General features: G+C 45.3%; 1 protein-coding gene across 1 annotated transcript in view; it reads right to left on the reverse strand.

The window, feature by feature from the left end:
- Positions 1-8,225, reverse strand: part of BMP7 (bone morphogenetic protein 7) — a 19,881-nt gene extending 11,656 nt beyond the window's left edge. The window contains exon 1 of the mRNA XM_009868306.1: positions 7,988-8,225. Within this exon, the coding sequence (XP_009866608.1) occupies positions 7,988-8,202 (215 nt within the window). The 5' untranslated portion in view covers positions 8,203-8,225. The remainder of the gene's footprint in view (positions 1-7,987) is intronic.
- Positions 8,226-18,446: the final 10,221 nt, after the last annotated feature.

Consider the following 18,446-nt stretch of genomic DNA (forward strand, 5'->3'; position numbering starts at 1 on the left):
GTGTCCTGCTGTCCAAAGACTTATGGCAAACGGCATTAAACCACTAGCTAATAGCAAGTCCTTTGGACATCATTGTTGGACAAGGCACAATAAACATGGCAAAGAAAAGTTATTTTGCTTAGGCTTAAACGAAATGTGCTCTGAGGGGTCTCATCTAATGACTCGTCATGAGTTAGCGCTACTTCAGTCTAATTAGTGTCACTGGTTTGGGTTTTAGCTTTGAGATAAAGACCTAAGCACAAAGGGAAAAGGTTTGTAGTGCACTGCTTACTCTCTGGTGCCTTTCCTACCAACTGTAGGCGTATTTAGAGTATTCTCGGAGCAATGTGAATAATGGTTCTTCAACCAGGCGGCAGAAAAGCCCTTCAGTTCCTTGGTCCTGCATTCAATCCCTTCATCTGAGAGCTTTAGAGCATGTGAGAAACTACGCCAAACCTTTTAACAGACCAAGAGATAGGCAAAGACATACAATCCTCATTTTACAGGAAATTAAGCTGGGACATGGAAGTGTTAATGTCTAGATTAGACTTACATAAATTATGAAGTCTGGATCCAGACCACAAGTATGTTTTGTTGAGACCACATCAAAATGGCTCAGCGTTCAAAGTACTGACATCAGCAGGAGTGTCAAAGCTTTTAACAGTGATAAAACTCAGGCCTTTCAGCTCAGTTTTCTCAAGCATCAGGCTGTCAATGGAGCCTAAGATGAGGACAGAAGGTTGGCACTTGTCTACTGATTGCTTTGGTACTGGATGCCAGAAAGGAGAGTCACTTCCTGTTAGAAAGCAGTCCCAAAAATTTGTCTACAGGTCATATAACTGCTGTGTGGTCTATGAAATTTCCTTAGTGAACTTGTTTTCTGGACTCAAGGGTGAATAAAAAGTATTGCAAAGTGAGGGCAGCTGAGGAGGACACTTGTGAGATCGTGTCTGGAAAGCAGCTGGAGTGATGGAGGTGGAAGGGCTGAAGCTGCCAAAGGGCTGTGGAGGGCTGGTGGCATGAGCAGGGCAAGAAAAGGAATCACAGGTGGTTAGTGGAAAAGAACAGAACTGGAAGTGAGGTATGTGGGGATGAGTGGAGAAATAAGGGGAGACCAAATACCTAAAAGGCAAATAAGAGCATCCTGAAAGGAAACTGTGAGGAAGAGTTACTGTGTTGCAACATGGTAACGTTTAAGGTAAGAAAGAGGATTAACAACCATGAAGCTTCATGAAAATAGTGTGTGAAACAGTTTGTCTTTTGCTGGGGTATTTTGTCAGCTTCTAGGATGCAATTTGTTTTGAAGCCATGAACACTACGAAAATATCCAAAAATCAGAAGTGCAGCATCTCCCCTAAACACCTGCCTAGATGGTGTGGGGCATGAAGAAGAACAGGGACTAGCGAGAGAGACTCAGTGAAAAGTATGGGAGCCGGCAATTCTGCAGTAGCAAGAGGGAACAGGAGATAAAACTCTGCATTTCTAAACCATAATGGTATAAGGTCTACACTGCTCTAGGGTAGCCCTCTTAGCAAACTGCCCCTGCTTTTGCATCTGTTTTCTTCACTCACTTTCCACATCCCCCTCATCAGCTCTGTTATTTCAAGCTGAACGTTGATGAGTGGTAGTAAACTAGTACTAACAAGGCAAAAATAAATGGGAAGAAGGACAGGCAGCAGCAGCAAAGGTGACTCTCAGCAATTTTTGTTGCAGTGCAATACAGGCTAATTTCTGTGACGTGCTGGCATGCCGGGGTGCCGGCAGCAGACTTGGAGCCCTGGCTCACCTGGCTGCAGCCACCTCAGGGCCACTGCCAGAAGGTCCTGCAGTCTCCTGCCTGTGTCCGGGTCATTTGCCATCCTGGAGAGGACACTGAGGCTACCTGGCAACTGCACGGCTCTAATCCCCACCTGCTAGTGTGAGGAATTACAGATCTAACAGTATATTAAACAATAACCACACCGTGACACCTTGCAACAGACTTCAGATGGCTTTACAAATACGGGTCAACTCTCCCGCTTCCATTTTAAAGTGGGAAACACTTGAGGCACGGATATGTTAAATGTCTTATTGACTCGGCCTGTAAACCACAGCCACTAAGCCAGGAGTACAATCCTGTCCTTGTGACTAGCATTGTAACCCTCGAGTGGCTGTTTAGGGCACAGTCATGGTGCAAGACAGCAAGTTTACTACAGGGCAGTGCAAGGACAGAGCTGTCATGAGGAGACAGGGGCAAATCATCTCCAGGTCTGAGCAGGTGGAGGCAGGAGAAGGCAGAAAGGGCATCCTGGGAGGGTGAGAGGAGATCTGGGCTTAGAAGACATCTGTTTGGATTAAAAAAATGCAATATCCAGCTTCCAGTTTGCTTGGTGTCATTGCTAAAAGTCAGCTGCAGCTGTCCAAAGACAAGCTAAGGAAAATATTTTTCAGACTTTCCTACTTTGAGAGGGCCCCAGGATCTCCCTGGGCCTCTCCCTGGCATCCTTGCAACACCCTCTGTACACAGCCCTGATGCAGCCCTCCTCCCACACCTTCCCCTCCCCAAAGGACCGGGATGCCCTGCTTATCCTTCTCTCTCTGTCCCCACTGATGAAAAACCCTCCTCATGCCCCTGGGGAGGAGCCACCAGCCAAACACAGCCGGGGTCCCCTCCAGGTGAAGGGATGCCGTGGCAGGAATCCTTTCCTGGAGTGGTTTCCAAGAACTGGTCTGCAAACTGGCTGTACTGGTAGCGAAACAGATCTGTGCAAATTTTGTTGAATCTTGTGGGAAATTAAATTCACTTTAACTTTTCAGCAGATTCCTAATTCTGTTTCATATATTTCTAGTACTTGTATTCCCTTTCATGTAGCATTTGAGACAGGTTTCAAAAGCCTTCTCAAAGGCTGATTAAAAGTGGCAGTGGGAGTTTGTTACCGTGGTGCAACATGTAGCTTCCTAAGCATGAGGCCTCTTGTAAAAGCAGTGCTGAGATAAATGAGGTTATATACATATCTCTGACACTTTATATACAGCTGTTTCTATTCAGCATTGAATCGCTGTTCATTAGCCCATCACTTGGCTGAGCAAGAGCCCGCTGGGGTATGCAAAATGCCTCCTGCAGCTACTCAAGTGCCTGTGAAGAGTCGTGCCTTGCTAAGTGAGTTCAAGATTTGTCAGAGGTTTTGCAGGCTGCAATGGCTTTTAGGAATGGTCTGAAACAGGTAACGCGATGCAGCTCTGTTCCTGAAGAGCTACAGGGTTTCCATGCTAAAGTTCCCTTGCTACTTCCCAAGAGATGAGCACAGTTATCAACTGGCTTGCAGGTGTAAGTCACAAAAAAAAATTAATCAAAGCTATTGTCAGGACCCTTCCAGATGTTGTTGGTATTTGCAGATACCATCATGGTGCTGAGGCACAATATTAAAACAAAGTACACCCTTCTTTGCTGCACCATCCCTGGCATGATCATGCTGACACTTAAATGAAGTTCCAAAAAAAGAAGGCACATCTGCTCTGTGGGTTGGGTGGGCCTAAGCCTTTCTGAGTTACTAGAATTACGTGTTTCAACCCACAACATGGAAACAGACTCCAATGAATGGGAGAAAGGGGTCTGGAGAGGGGCTCAGGTTTGATCTGGGTGCAGAAGTGGTGTAGTTTGAAGCACAAACTAAAGTGTTCCAGCTGCAAGTCAAACCCAGGAATGCATTGGGCAAGATCTTATTTTTCTGTAGGGCCAGTATCATGAGCATTCAAATCATTCACTGCCTTTGAAACCTGTGAAATCCATAACGGCCACAAAGTGAACATGTAGCAACTACATTTCAATTACCAACGGCTGGTCAAGTACCTGGCTTTATTCTCTCCAGTTACAAAACTCCCATCGACTTCAAAGTGGTTGGGATTCGCTCCACACTGCAAGTGCTGGGTCCAGTGAAATTGGAGCTGTAACTCTGGGACAAGGTATTTTAGCTTTTGGGAGTGGTGCAGACAGATGGGCAGGATTGAGCTCTGGTGTTGAGGGGAGCTACACAATCTGCATTTTTCTTGCAGCTTCACGTTAATAAATTGAGGATGATGCCTCGACTGATCATCTGCCCCAGAACTGCATTCGTACTTTTTGAAAGTACACAGGTTCTTAGCAATTGCAGCGAAGTCAGGTATCCAGTCTCCTCAACTGCTGTTAGAAATCCCACTATATACCTGCGTGTCTCTTCAGCACTTAAGTCCCTTTGCAATTCCTGCTTTGGCCATCCTTTACAACAATAGTGGAGAGTCAGAGGATAATAGATATTTCTTTTGACAAGTAGTTCACAAACTATTTCAGGATTCCCCTGTAAAAGTATCAAAGTTCATTTTTCTCAGCCTCATATCCATAAACTTTATTTTGGCATGCTCCCTGCATAGGTGCCTGAGATAAATGACCTTCAACACCTTGTAGCAAGCCTTGTGCCCTAGTACTGGAATCTGCTTTGCTTTCCCACAGCACCCGGAAGGGAGGAAACGGAGGATTGAGCAGCGCCCGTGGGGCTCCCTGAGTGCAGCCTTTAGTCCCCACTAGCAAGGTTTGTGACCATGAACAGGGACTTGATGTCCTGCTGCTTGGCGCCCTTCTCAAGCCAGCCACTAGCTTTATAAACCTCTTTCCCAGGCTGTGAGCGAGTGAACCATGAAGACCAAACAGGGGTTGGACATGAGTCACTGGACTTGAAGTTATGCACATGAAAGCTTTGAGACATGTTATATTAGTCAAAACATCAACTGTTTTCACAGTGTTTATGATATTAGGAACATTTTTGTTCATGAATGTACTTGTTTGCTTAAAGTGAGTAACTGATGCCTTGTGCCTAAAGAATGCTGTACATGCCTCTTCATAAAGGAGATGTTGCCAGTTTGAAAAGCTTGCCTTGCAATGAATTCATATATTTGGAAAGGCCAGAAAGAATATTTGATCGTTCAGTCTGATTTCCTGTAAACACCTGTGATAATATCTTCAGTCTGTCAGAGATAGGATTTCTCTTAGTGAAAGTCCAGAGTGGCATCCCATCTGCTACAAAGGACGGGTCTGGGCTCTCATTTTTGCTGCCAGGTTGTTCGGTGTCTTTCTGCCCATGACTGAGCAGGCGTATGGAGGAGAGCTTCCATCCTGTGCTCAAATGTCAGTGCTGCTGAGGAGCAGGATTTCAGAAACAGTCTGCTGTGGGTGCAGCTGTTTGTCTGGGAAGACCTATCCCTGTATTTTTCACCAACAATAAATTGCAGACAAGAGATGTTGCTGGTTAGATACCTGCCAACTTGTCTGAACTCGTAAAGCAAGTCATTAATTGTTGAACCATATTTGAACTGAGGGCACACCATCACACACTCCAAACTTGAGGCTCATCTTTAACTAAGAATTAAGTCTTCGGCATATCCGATGGTCTCCGCACCCTCAAAGTAAAAGATCTTCAGTCAGACTCAGCTTGGGCTTCCCAGCAGCACCCCATGCTGGTTTTGTGGGCCTAGAAGCTGTCCTGATCTCTCTGCTGTGTTGCAAAGGAGGGAGGATGCTGCAGCTGCCTCTAGGGAGCCTGGCACTGAGCACTGGAGCACTTGACCTGGAGGTGCACGTAGCCAGGGGAGCACAGAACACCTGGTGTCTCGGATCCCAAAAGGCAATTCCAGCAGTCTCCTGGGAGATCCCACTGCTCTCATATCACCATGTGGGGGAAAACCACTTGGGTTGTTGTTGGCCATCGTACCTGCTGTGCTCTGAGGAGAGGAATCTACAAAGCCAAAGGCGAGCAAAGGTTGTCTTGCCTGCGTGGAGGGGAGAAGGTTTGGCTTTGTTTTGCTCTTGTTGCTAACAACGTCATATGGGTCTGACTTTCCAGCCTGCTCAGGATGAGACAAACAGCCAAGGAAGCATCAAAGTGAATGGGTGTTTTTTGATCAACATTGGAGAGAGTTTGTTTTCTTTCTCCACTTGCCCAATGACACACTGACTTGGATGACTGGTCTGTGACAGAGCCGGTTGGAAAATGTCAGTGGAAAAATGCAGAAAAAGAGCAAATATTTTTACAAATGGTAGTGACAATATTTTTACCTTTGGTCAATCCAAACCAACAGGAATATTTTTTCAGGATGAGCTGTTCAAAACTCACCCTTGCCTGTGCCAAAATGTATGCAAAGGGTGAATATGAATGAACGCTCATTAAAAATAGTGTTCCTGTGGTGAATATGATGCAGTAAAATTGCATCTAATCTTGTAGCTGGAACATGGGTAAAATTAGCAAGATTCCTCACCTCTTCCAGCCAGTGGTTCAAGTATATGCCTGCCCTCTGCATACATTTTTTCCTTTAGGAATAAGAATTTGTGAAGGAGACGGTTTGCAGAAACACTTGCAGCTCCACACAGAACTATCCCCAGTGGATACCTTGTAGCTCTCTCTGAACGTAGTTTTAACAAAAATGTGGAGGTACCATTGTAAACTTAAGGTAGGAAATGTCTTCTTAACTCTGTCAGTAAAATTCCTAGTTGGCTTGTACCTCGCTCACCAGGATCTGAAGGAGAGCCTCCCTGGCGCTTGATGAGGCGGGACGCCGATTCCAAGAGCAGGTTCCTGGCAATTCCCTAATGCCTTGGCACTCTGGTTAGGGCCTCTTCACCTGCCAACACATCTCTTGTTTCTGCTCTTCCTAAGAGTGAAAAGTCATCCCTGCAGGCTTGTACCTAAATAACCTACTCATGGAATATGGCCTTCTGCCTCTGGAAGAGCCTAAGATGGAATAAACTTAAATGCTTATGGGAGGCAGGACATGTAACAGGTCCTGTGCACACCGGGGGCTTGTTGCCTTCTCCTTTAAGAAAGCCTGGTTAAAATGCACAGTTGGAATTATCGTTGTTTGATAAAAATAAATTAATATTAGAGTAGTCCCCAAACCCTGCAAATAATGCTGTCATTAGAAATGCTAAAAGAACCACGAGTTTCAAGCTGTAAAATTAGAATTTCAGATGTAGACGAAAACACACCAGTGGTTAAATACTTTTACCACACAGCAAAGCCCGTAGAAATTCTCACCGTTTAAAAACACTGATAAGGTTACCTGTCATATTTCAATTTTTTCTGCATTTTTACTAACTCTTTTAAATATATAAAGCCAGAGTCCTGATTACACTATTTTTTTCTTAACCTTTTGGACTTTGCCCTTTTAAAATCCCTAGTGTTTCTCTTTTCATAAACCTAAATTAGAGCTGTAGTATTTTTACCCTATATTTAATACTCCTGAAGAATAACTTCTAACCAGCACGTGACTGTAAATACTTCTCATGTAAATAAATGCAGTCTCACTTCTGGTAGGTTTTGGATGTAAAAGAAATATGTGCAAATGAAACTAAGTGCCTTTGATAAATGGTTTGGGATTGCTGATTAATTGGAACTAAAAACAGATGAGAAAATTGAACATATGTTCTTATTCAAGTTCCCTGGAGGATTTGTTGCTTGGAATGGATTTAATAGCTCATCTTGTAGTTTTGCACGTGCAAAACAATCAGTCAGTATAAAAAAGCACGGAGTCATCTGTCTTTGTTAATTAGTGATCTCGAACGCCTTTGGTAATAAAAGCTAGTAATTAAGCTACAATTAGAAAGGAAGCATTCGGATGTGGTTTTGCCACCTCAGGATCCATAAGCAGCAGGAGGAAGAGGTTTTCCAGAAATCCTGAAATACTTTTGAGTTTATGATCTTTCCCTGCCCCGGCGCACGGCCGGCTCGTTGGCTGCTCCGCTGCTGGGTGCTCCTGGGGCCGGGAGCGACAGCGCTGGGGATGCTCCTTGGGGCATCTTCTCCCCCCGCCCTCGGTGGGCGGCCCCGCACGGCAGTGCTGTGCCCACTGCGCTGGCATTGACTGAGAGCTCGCTGTACAGCCCAGATGCCTAAAGCCAGCTCTCCAGACGCTTTTGCTGTGTTCCTAAAATTATCGGACGTAACTCTCTGAAGGAACAGACTGTGCTCGCGCTTTCATCGGGCTTTTGCTGTGGGTCACTCACCTTCCCGGGTGCTCCTGGAGTACCTGGTAGACACTTATCTGGAACGTTTCGTTATCGAAGCGTTCGCGGATGTAATCCTTATATATCCTGAACTCGGCAGCCGTCACCGCTTCCCCCTCTGGGATTCTGGAGAGATCAAACCTGAACTCTCGGTAGTGGCAGCGCTGATGGTGAAACTCTCTGTCATGCTCCACTGAAACAGAAAAACAGCCCATTAGCCACCTGCTTTGTTCCCTTTCCCCTCGCCATCAAACAAGCTTGTGAGTTGCCACAACAGAAAAGAATATCTGATTGCAGCATCTCATGCTGTTGTTCGGTTCAGTAAAGCACGTAGGGAAGACGTGACTCTATCTGGGCTATTATAAGCATGTATGTGTTTATCAGACTCTCTTTGAAACAGCTTTACAGCTGGCTGGTACAGGGTGTGGGTGACTGTTGTGTTTTAACGATTTTTGGCAGCTTCGTGCTTGACAAGTGACTCTGGACATTTGCCACTGATAACAACCAAGCTCCTGTGGGAAGGAGCTGAAAGAAACAGATGAGGCTTTTCAGGAGTGCTGGTTCTTGGCCTGACTCTGCTTCTGAAAATTACACATGCACAGGCATACCCACACACATATATATACCAATTCCAGTCCTTGAGGCTTTTCATGCCCATGACCCACATTTGGTGCCAGCTGAATGCATCACAAGGTCACAGCACCACTCTGAAGTGTCAAGGCTTTCATTTTAAAGTTTCTTTAGCCATCGAGGTTGTGAAGGCAATGTTCAAAGTGAGGACTTTCTTCACCTCCCAACTCTGACTGTGAAAAAACAAGAAGTGCCAGAGTCTTCCCAAGACAGGGTTAGGACAGTGCTTAATCTCACCGAGTGACAGGTCTGCCTGTCTTCTGACGGACAGGTGATGGTCCCCTGTAACACTGCTTGTGGATATTGAATCTGAGGGTCAGTGTTGTGAGGAAACAAACACTTTGAGACTGTCCTCCAGCAAGGGGGAAGCCAGGTGTCAGTGCCCCATCCCAACACAGGAAGGGAAGTACCCTTCTTGGAACAAATTCCAAATTAAACAGACAAGTCAGACAAAGGAAAGTGAGGAAACAGAGGTATAAGGGGATGAACTGACTCTCCAGAGGTCACACTGTGTGACATTTTAAGAGCTGAGGTTTGAACCAGGGACTTCCCATATGTCCCAGTCCCGTAGTCTGTCCACTTGACCTCCCTGCAGCTCGACTGCACAATTCAAGTAGTTAACTCCGAGATTTTCTTGGCAAAGGGTGTGTGTCTTTCTACAGGCCTGATTCTCTTCTGGCAGCGGTAAATCCATTGTGTAAATCCATTGACTTAAATGGAATTAATCCTGAAAAAGAGGAGCTTCAAGCCCAACTCTGGGAAGTGCTATTTAAATTCAGAGCACTGCCCAGTGCAGACATATGTCAGCACTCGTGTGGGCTTCCCCTGTGACAGGGATGGAGCATGAGGAGTCCCCCAGAACTGGGATGTGTCCCAGCCTGACACGGAACGAGTTCGGCACTGCTTTGCTGGCCGAGGTTCAGAGGGCTCTTCCTCTGCTCGCACGTTTCTTCTGCGAGGAGTCCAGGGCTCGCAGTTTGCCACTGCATGATTGCTGTTCAGGGAAATACTTCAAAGCTCTTACAAATAGCTGGGATTCATCTTCAGCTTTTTCAGTACGAAACATCTAAACTTGCCAAGACAAAGGTGATTAAGTTCCACAAACAGCTGTATAGGTTGAGCAGTCTTAGTGTGCACTGGATGAACAAAGTTATTGTTGCACCTCTTGTACATCTCGTACAGCCTCAGGAAGATCACTTGGTCTCACATATCCTGGGTGGGCGATTATTGGGAATATTCACCAGTGTTTATAAAACACTTGGCAGGCTAAAACTGCCCCGTAAGTGCTAGCAACCCTATGAAATGTGCCACAGTCCCTTTACTCCAAAGTATTCTCGGCAGAATAAGACATAAAGAGTATAATTTCAGTCTCAAAGGAGTTTGTCTGAACCTAAATTACACTGAGGAGGAAAACATATTTTAATATAGAATAGCTCCTTTAACCACAACTGTAGAAGAATAATATAATGTTGTGCGGTTTTAGTTATATTATGAATAGCATCACCAGCAGGGTGTATTATAGGGACGTCTAGCAGTAGGATGTACCAATATGATTTGCTTCTAAAGACATGGGAGGACTGAACTTTCCAGGGAAGGGGGGTGCACCTCTTCAGTGTACACATGTGATAACTACATCAGCCAACACCGGTCTTTAGCTGTGCTCCATATGCAAAGTCTGACAACAAGCACATGAAGATGAAACTTTTTTGGGTGTTGCTAGAGTTCACAGTGATTCCCACTGCAGAGCCCTAGAAAAAATGTGTCATATTAGTATGAAAAATTAATGGCCAGGGTCATAAAATAAAAAGCCCCAAAGTTTGAACTTTCCCATGCTTTGCAGATGTTTGGATACAGGGTTTTGGGCTGAGCCATCTTTAGTGTTAAAGCAAACATTCCCGTGGCTATAGTCATTAAGATCATGAAAATATGTGGATATGTAACTGAAGAAAGAATCCCAAGAAACCCTTCAACTCAGTGTTTATTGTTTTTCCCCTTTTTCTTTGCACTCTGGACCTATCTGCTGACCCAGAAGTAACAAATCCTTTCAGAACTAATTTATGAGAAACACTGACCCCAAATCAACATCTGTTAGATGACTGCAGTAAATCTTATTACATAATTAAACACCAAAATCTGTGTTAAAATAACGTGAAGGGTCTGACATCAGCTCATAAAAGCAAGACTCTTCATTACGAAGGCTGAAGTCTTATCCTTAACTCATGTTGCTGTGCGCTGGTATTTGTGAACACAGGGTACAGTATATACGATCGTGCACTTTTTTGTAGACCCCACTAATACCTTAAGCGCAACAGCAGGAGGTAAGCGGGGGAGAGCTCAAGAGGTCTGAGTTTCCTGGGTTTGATGGGTGTTAGTCAGACCTTTGACAAAAGGCAACTGGGTCGTTTCCAGTTTGGACAGGAGGAGGTGTTTAAAAAAAAACAAAGAGGGATGGGAGAGTGGTATTTTAAGTGCTCACCAAAACAGTCAAGTGCTACAGCTCTTCGCGCAGGACTGCAGTTTCTCTGCTAGATCCATACAATCTGTGATCCCTGTTAACACAACGTACCATAATGCAACCCTGGTCATTCCTGAAGGACTTAATCTCAGCTGTTTGTCCTTAAAAGTCATCAAGCAATGAATATTTGCTGGGTAATAGCCCTTCTGCCCAAAGAACTTGAACTCATGTTTGTCCCAGGTTCATAGATCTTACAAATCACTACTACCCAAAGGCTTTTGGTGTATGGCTTTATCCCACTTCTTAATTTCAAATATTGGAAATTCCAGCTCAGAAACTGTCACAATTCAAACACCTTGGCAAGGCAGCTGCTTGGAGAGGAAGCCAAAGCTCTGGATGTGCAATCAAAGGTTGTAAAATAAGAAACGGAAGAACACCCTTGAAAAATAATTCTGCTACGAAACAGACTGTGTGACTTAGCTGTGGGAAAACAATGGATTTCCTCTCCTAAAGAAACAATCCAAAGTCACTCACAGGTGATGTGCATCTAAATGCGCCTCCCTACTTGCTTCTAGAACTGTTCTCCCATTTTGGAGGCACAACCATTGTAGAGTAATTGTGACCTAGTTTAACACATGGCTCAAAATCTGCAGGTGCAAAATAACTATTGGCCATGGTGAACATGGCAGTTAACGGTCTGTGGGGATCACCAGACACTCCCTTTGGCATAGTCCTTTGGGAAAGGAAAGGTCAGGGCAATGGGATTTGAGAGCTGTAGGATGGAGGTGGACTACAGATTCATGAGAAAATTCATAAGACACCAAAAAGTGTGCAGGACAGTTAAGGTGATCCAAAGAAAACAAGCGCATATCTTAGGCCAGTGGTTATCAGGGAATTTGCCACACCTCTGTTGCAAATATGCAGGTAAGCTCAGCATCTTTGAAAGCCTGGCCTGAACTATCTGTCTGCGATCTGAATGCTGCACAGAGTGCTCTCCTCCATCTGATACAGATAGGGCTCTGATCTCTCTGAAGTCTTTTGTCTCTCCAAACCGACTCTGCTATGGCATTGTGGTGATGCAAGAGGAGGCAGGACAGCATAGTTGTGCAACAACGGGGATGGTGAAAAGAAAACATGATGGATACATGTGCTCAGGTGTGAAGTAGCCAGGTATCAGATCCGAAAATATGGGAAAGCTGGAGGTAAAATGTCAACAAATCCCTGGTACTTGTTTTGACATATCCAAAAGTGTACTCTTTTCGGATGCGAAACATGAAAAAGGGAAGAGGCAGGGATAAAAAAAATGGAGTTAAAGCTGCAACATGTAGCAATACAGTTGAAACCAGTACGAAAAAAAGTAATGCTGGACAGAAAGTCTTGTGATCCTAGTTTAACACCCCAGAGTACCCAAACTCCTATAGCAAATGACATATCAGCGTAAAGCTGGGACACTTGAAGTGATCCCACGTTTGGCTGTTTTCACAACAAAAAATCTTGAGACTAGGAATAAGAGTGCCGACTATTTTCAGCTACTTTTTAAATCACTGCTGCTAAGCGAAAAGCCGACCTGAGATAATTCTGCAAACATGCTAGTTTTGTAATACAGATTAATGTTAGGCAAGGCATGACACATGGCAGCACAGATTAGTTGAGACATGGCTTGCAGTAGTTATTATTTCTCCCTACAAATGCCAAAGAAACCGAACCATTTTAGCCTTAGTAGCAAGTGCAGTAGCACGATGTCAATCACTAACAGCATGTGTCAAGTAGAGAACCAGTGAATCCCAGCAATAATTTTCCAAGAATGACTGTATTCAAAAATAATTATTAGAGAGGTGTTTAAAGAGCTAATCCAAACCTCAGGGAAGTAAATGGAAATATTTCCACTAATTTCAATGGATGTAATTGGAAGCCTTACTTTTGCCAATCTACTACCTAAGTATTTTTACACTCTTGTTTTCTGAAGATGTACAAAACATAATCACTTTTTCACAAACAAATTAAACTCTAGATGAATACCTTCTGTACTTAGGCAGCCAAAGTGGGAAAGCTTCAGTAATGTCCTCCCTCATGGCATGTTTGAGTGATGCATTTGGAATATATTTGGAATATGTAAACAAGTTAAAACTTAAAATTTTCCTGTTAACACTTTCACCGGATAATATGCTAATTGTTTTTATAAGGCACTTTAAGAGTAGTTGTCTCATTTGTTGCAGTGCTCGCAACAATTAAGAGTGTGACTTGTTTCTCATTTACAAAAAAAGCACCAAAAGGAATGTGCAGTAGGGTGTCTGTAACTTCTTTACTCCCCAAAAAGGCCGGAAGGGATTTGTAAAGGACTTTAATCTCAAATAGATTAAAGGTCCTGAATTCCTGAGACTGAAAGATAAGTCAAAGGAAAATAGATTCCAAAAGACAACACCCCCTCGCCTCAGCCTCTCAGCCAGGCGGGAGACTCTCTGCAGAGCCATCAGCAGTTGCCTAAGAAACCCTTCAGAGACCTGGATGCCGAAAAAATCTGCCACACTTTGGCATCGAGGTCTAACAGGTTTTCAGAGTCTACCCGTGTGCGCCTGGCCCCAGGGATTGAAGAAGTCATGTAGGTGAGTTTAGTGGGTAGTAAAGTCTTTGTCTGCTTTCCCTCTGAGAGCTGCAGAGTTACAGAAGATGAGCACTGTTTCTTCAGAGACGGCTGAGGGCTGGCTGGTCCCGTGAGCCCGGGGATTGATTTTAGCCGTAGTGTTTTCATGAAAGGGCAAACTACACTTTGAGTTACACCGTTTTCATCCAGCAGTGCAAAACCTTGTTTGAATTTTCCAAGAAAATTTACCTTTAATTCCCTCCATCACCACCCCTTGAGATCGAAACCAGAACTTCAGAAACTCTCTCGCACCATCTCAGCGCAGAGCACGAGATTGTCAGAAAGCAGCTGCCCCAGGACCGCTAAGCCTGCCTGGGGTCCGTGAGCATTTTCAGCCTGTGGATGTTTCAGAGGGAAGGTCCGTTCCTGCCCCCTGATTCACCCTGCTGTCTCCCTTGGGAAGCAGCCTCAGCTGGGAAGCCATTTTCCCTCCTAACGATGAGTTTTCAGGTGGGTCCTGTCCCCACCACAGTGGCAGGAGGAGGACCAGGGACCCCCAGCACAGTGGGAGGGAGGGAGGGCAGGGCCACCCCCCGGACTCTGGGTTTGCGGCCATTGTGAAACTGCACTGTAAATTTTCAGGATGCCAAATCTGAGACCTCTTAATGGGATTCTAATTAACAGACATTAAATGTTCCCTCTCTGAATTGCACTCCTTTGTCTCTAAATTGGTGGATAAACCCATGTCACTTAGGAAATTTAGGCCTTTCTCCTTGTGTTAGTGAGGTTCAGGAAGGAGGAAACCAACCAGGGGAAGGATCCAGCAGTCGCTGCAGCTGAAAGAGCCCACTGGGCTGAGCGGGATTCCCGGCTGAGCACAAAGTGCAAGACCAGCCCTTATATCGTTCAGAGGAAAAGGGGTAATATAATAAAGATTGCAATAATGTCATGCCAGGCCACTGTCTGCTAAGGCACATGTTTCCCTCCTCATTGTGCCTGACAGCAAGAATTACAGGGGCAGTAGCAGTAAATTTATAACAGCAAGAATTTGGGAATGCGAGGTTCTGTGATTGGTTTTCATTTGCTTCAAACCCTCAGCTACAAGATTTACATGCTGACATCATGCAGCTAAAGAAGCAGTTAAAGAAATATTTGAATAAATAGTTAAAGAATATAAAATAGGAGTCCTGTAAAGAGTACAGCAAGTGTCCCAAGTTGTGTGATGGGACTTTTTTTTTCTTTAAAAGAGTGATGAAAACAGTATTTGGAGGGCTTTTTTAGATGGGATACTTAGAGCTCTTCAACTCACCTAAAAGCTGCTGCAGGTTTTTGGAGAAAACTAAGGGAAAACTAATACACCCTTGATTTTGGTCTGTTGAGATAAGCTTGCTAGAAAAATAGTCCATGGTTTTTCTGTAACTCATTAATGCATCCCATCACCAGGGACTGCCGCCATCCTGCTACTTCTGAAAACGCAGCCTGTCCTTCAGCCACGGGCTCTGGACCCCAGGCATGTGGTGGGGCTCTGGGCTGCTGCTCAGCAGCTGAAGCCCTGTCCGGATGGTGTCACCCCCATCCGCCTGCTGCGCAAGGGGCTGCTCCAAGGCAAGGCACTGCTCAGCTGAAGGGAACCTGCTCGGTGCTCCTGTACCCATTTTACAGCCAGCGAAAGGGAGGTGACGGCTATTTCTTGCATGGCAAATTCAGTTTGTGGCAAGGCAAAGTCCTGCCTTGGCCATGGGTAGAAAGCAGGAATAATGCATTAATTTCAAATGAGATGAAAACTAGGCTCCATAAATCCTGATCCCCAATCCCAGAGGTTAGAAATAGGAGGGTAAGAAATTCTTTAGCGCTTGCTCTGCAGAGCGGTCTGGGGCAAGCATTTGGAGAAAAAAAAAACAACCCTCTGGAGTTAATATTCTTCCTTTAGGCATCACTTCATTTTTTCAGCTTTCAGCATGAAGGTGGTGTTGCCAGCAAGACCACCTAGCCACAAACCCAGCAGGGAGCTTCCAGATTCTTCTAAACACTGACTCCTTGTTATAAATTGAAAAGTGGTAATAGCAACAGTGCATATCACATCTGTGCCAGGCTTCAGGGCTGGGAAGGAGCACTGTCCCTACTGCTGAACACAACTTGGAAAGATCCTTTCAGTCCACACATGTATCAGCATTAGCCATTTCTTTGTCAACAAATCCCTTAATACGTACCCTTTCTATCATGTACAGATGTCCAAAAAATAATGGAATACTGTAGTACAAGATTAAACACTTTAATGTCAGCATATGTGTTGCATGACTCTGAACAATGGTATCATTGTGCGTGTACAAACAGTGGGTTGAGGGAAGATGGGTTTAATTATCTCCGAAGCAGAAGCAAGTTCTTCCTGACTGAGTTAAACTTCAGCTAGCAAGAACTGCTCAGGGCAGAAGCTGGTATTTCTCTGACAAAATGCTTGGGCCCTTTCTGATGTTCTTCCAGTGTTAGGGTTAGTGTTTTACCCGGTTCAGAGCTTTGGGGAGCCACGTGGAGACACCTGCTTCCCCGGGAGCCGTGCTGGCAAGGAACGCAGTGATGCAGGCATGAGGAGATGCTGAGAGTCACCACATCCCCTTAGCCCATGTGTCACCCAGGAGACTTTTAAGTTAAAATTCCTTAGCCTGCTGGATGGCAAAAGGGAAACGTAGTAGGTGGGAGGGAAGGGACAGAGAGAAGCATGCATGCTGCCTTTTGCCCTTGGAGACATTTCCCTGCCGGGATCTCTGCAGGCACTTTAAGGCGATGCTGGATGGTAAAACTATTTCTCCTTAAAGAATATCCATGAAATATCTGGGCAGGTTATGCACAGGTAATCCATTTTCTTTTCTGAGTGTGCCCTGATCAGTACGCATTTATGCTGTGGTTTCTCTGCTGAAATCAGAGCACTACGAGATGAAAGGTATTGTGAAAAATTTACATGTGGGACTGCTCCGTGAACACAAAACTCTCCTAATAGTAAACAGACCGATTCTGGTGTGAATCCTGATGCTGAGTTTGCAGTGTCTGTAGGTGTATCTGGGGAAAGCAAAGTTAAATAAGCAGGGGAGAACTGTATTTCTTCAGAACACCTTATTCACAGCCTTAGCACATGAAACACGGCAGCACATAGTGCTGCAATCCATCTGCAGCTGCTGTAACACGCTTAGGACTGCTGTGGGATTTCGAGTGTGTGAGGAAAAGGAGAAATAGAGGGGGATGACAGGAGAAAAAAAATAAATGGGAGTTCATAAAGTTGTTCCTTTACACAGACTCCCTGTATTTCTACCTTCATCTTCCAAGAATCTCCTGCAGGACCTCCCTCATCAGCCTCCCAAATCTTGTTTCCCCTTTCACTGAGAAGGAGGGGAACCCAGGACACGGATGACCTGGGGATTTGCCCCCAGCAGCTCTCCCTTTCCTGGCACCTTTGCAGTGGCATTTTCTCCAGAGAGATAAGCTGGGGACTGAGGTGATGCTGGAAAATGCTCAAGCTGTCACTAGGAGCCGAGCTGACTGAGGCTGGTATTTACTCTCCACAATCTGCACCACCGAGAGATTGGGGCTGTTGTGTCCCTCTGTATCTGAAAGACAGGGATGTCCCTGGGCAGACGCTCCGTGGGACTCCTGCAGGGACCATGGGCTGCACAGGGCAGGCAAGGCAGCGGCAAAGGTTCCTGCCCACTAAAGGCAATCTTAGCTCTTCTCTACACCCTCCTCTGGAAATGTCCCTGTAGTCAAACTGAGCAGTGAGCAAAATGACGGGCAGAAGCTCATCATTACTCCTGCCTTCTCTCCTCTGTTTGCGCCGTAACGCATAGCATGGGGTAACACAGCCTAAGCACAGAGGTGTGCTGCTGCCCAGTGCATCCCCTAAATCCTCTGGATGCAGCTGTGGGAGATGTGTCAAGATTCAGGAATGCATTTTTCTTTTCTCTCCTTGAACAGAGATGACTGCTACACTACACTGCTCTCTCTTTCCGTAATTCAGGGAACAGCAAAGCTGCTTTCCTGATGCTGTGAAATCAGTTGTATCTGGTGAGGCCAACTTCATGGGGAAGCTGTGCCAGCGTTAAGTGTGAACTCGAAGTCACGCATTTTCCCAGTGCATCCAAGGGTCAAGGAGATAGTAGCAGCCTGGAGAGGAGGGGGAGGAATCACAGATGAGGCTCAGGATGATGGAGACTGAGGTGGCAGCCCCAGCACAGAAGAGGGTAGTACTGGTCTAGAGGAGAAAGTGAGGTAATGGGTGTCTCGGGGGGAGAAGGCTGCAGAGCACAAAGAAGATGAAAAGCTAGTGACAATATGCTTCATTGAGAAAAATAATCCCCCAGTCCAACCAGCAGACAAATGGGGCCCAAGGTGCTCCCTGCAACCTGCTCTGAGGCTGGAGGCCTCTCAGAAAATCACTGATGCAAAAACCAGCAGCCTGCCCTGTCTGCTTGTGCACAGAGCACTGAGCAAACAGAAACACATTCCCAGGCCCAAGGAAGGGGAGGCAAGTGGCTGAACAGATCTGGTCAGAAATAATGCATATTCAGTCAGGGAAAGTAAGGGGCAGCGCGAGAGGCTACGACAGGGAAACCTAAAATGGGCTATTTGGGATGAAATGCAAATTTCGGAAGAAAAAGATCCAGATCATTCTTGAAAGTTTCCAAGTGTGAAACAGTTCTTCTTCAGCTTAGACTGAATTTCAGATCAGGGGAAGGCAAGAAAATTTCCCTGAAGTGTTTTTAGCCAGCTCTAACCTAACTTCAGATAAGGGAAGGCAGCCCAGT

This window comes from Apaloderma vittatum, unplaced genomic scaffold, assembly GCF_000703405.1.
Source record: "Apaloderma vittatum isolate BGI_N311 unplaced genomic scaffold, ASM70340v1 scaffold13104, whole genome shotgun sequence".
Classification (NCBI taxonomy): Eukaryota; Metazoa; Chordata; class Aves; order Trogoniformes; family Trogonidae; genus Apaloderma; species Apaloderma vittatum.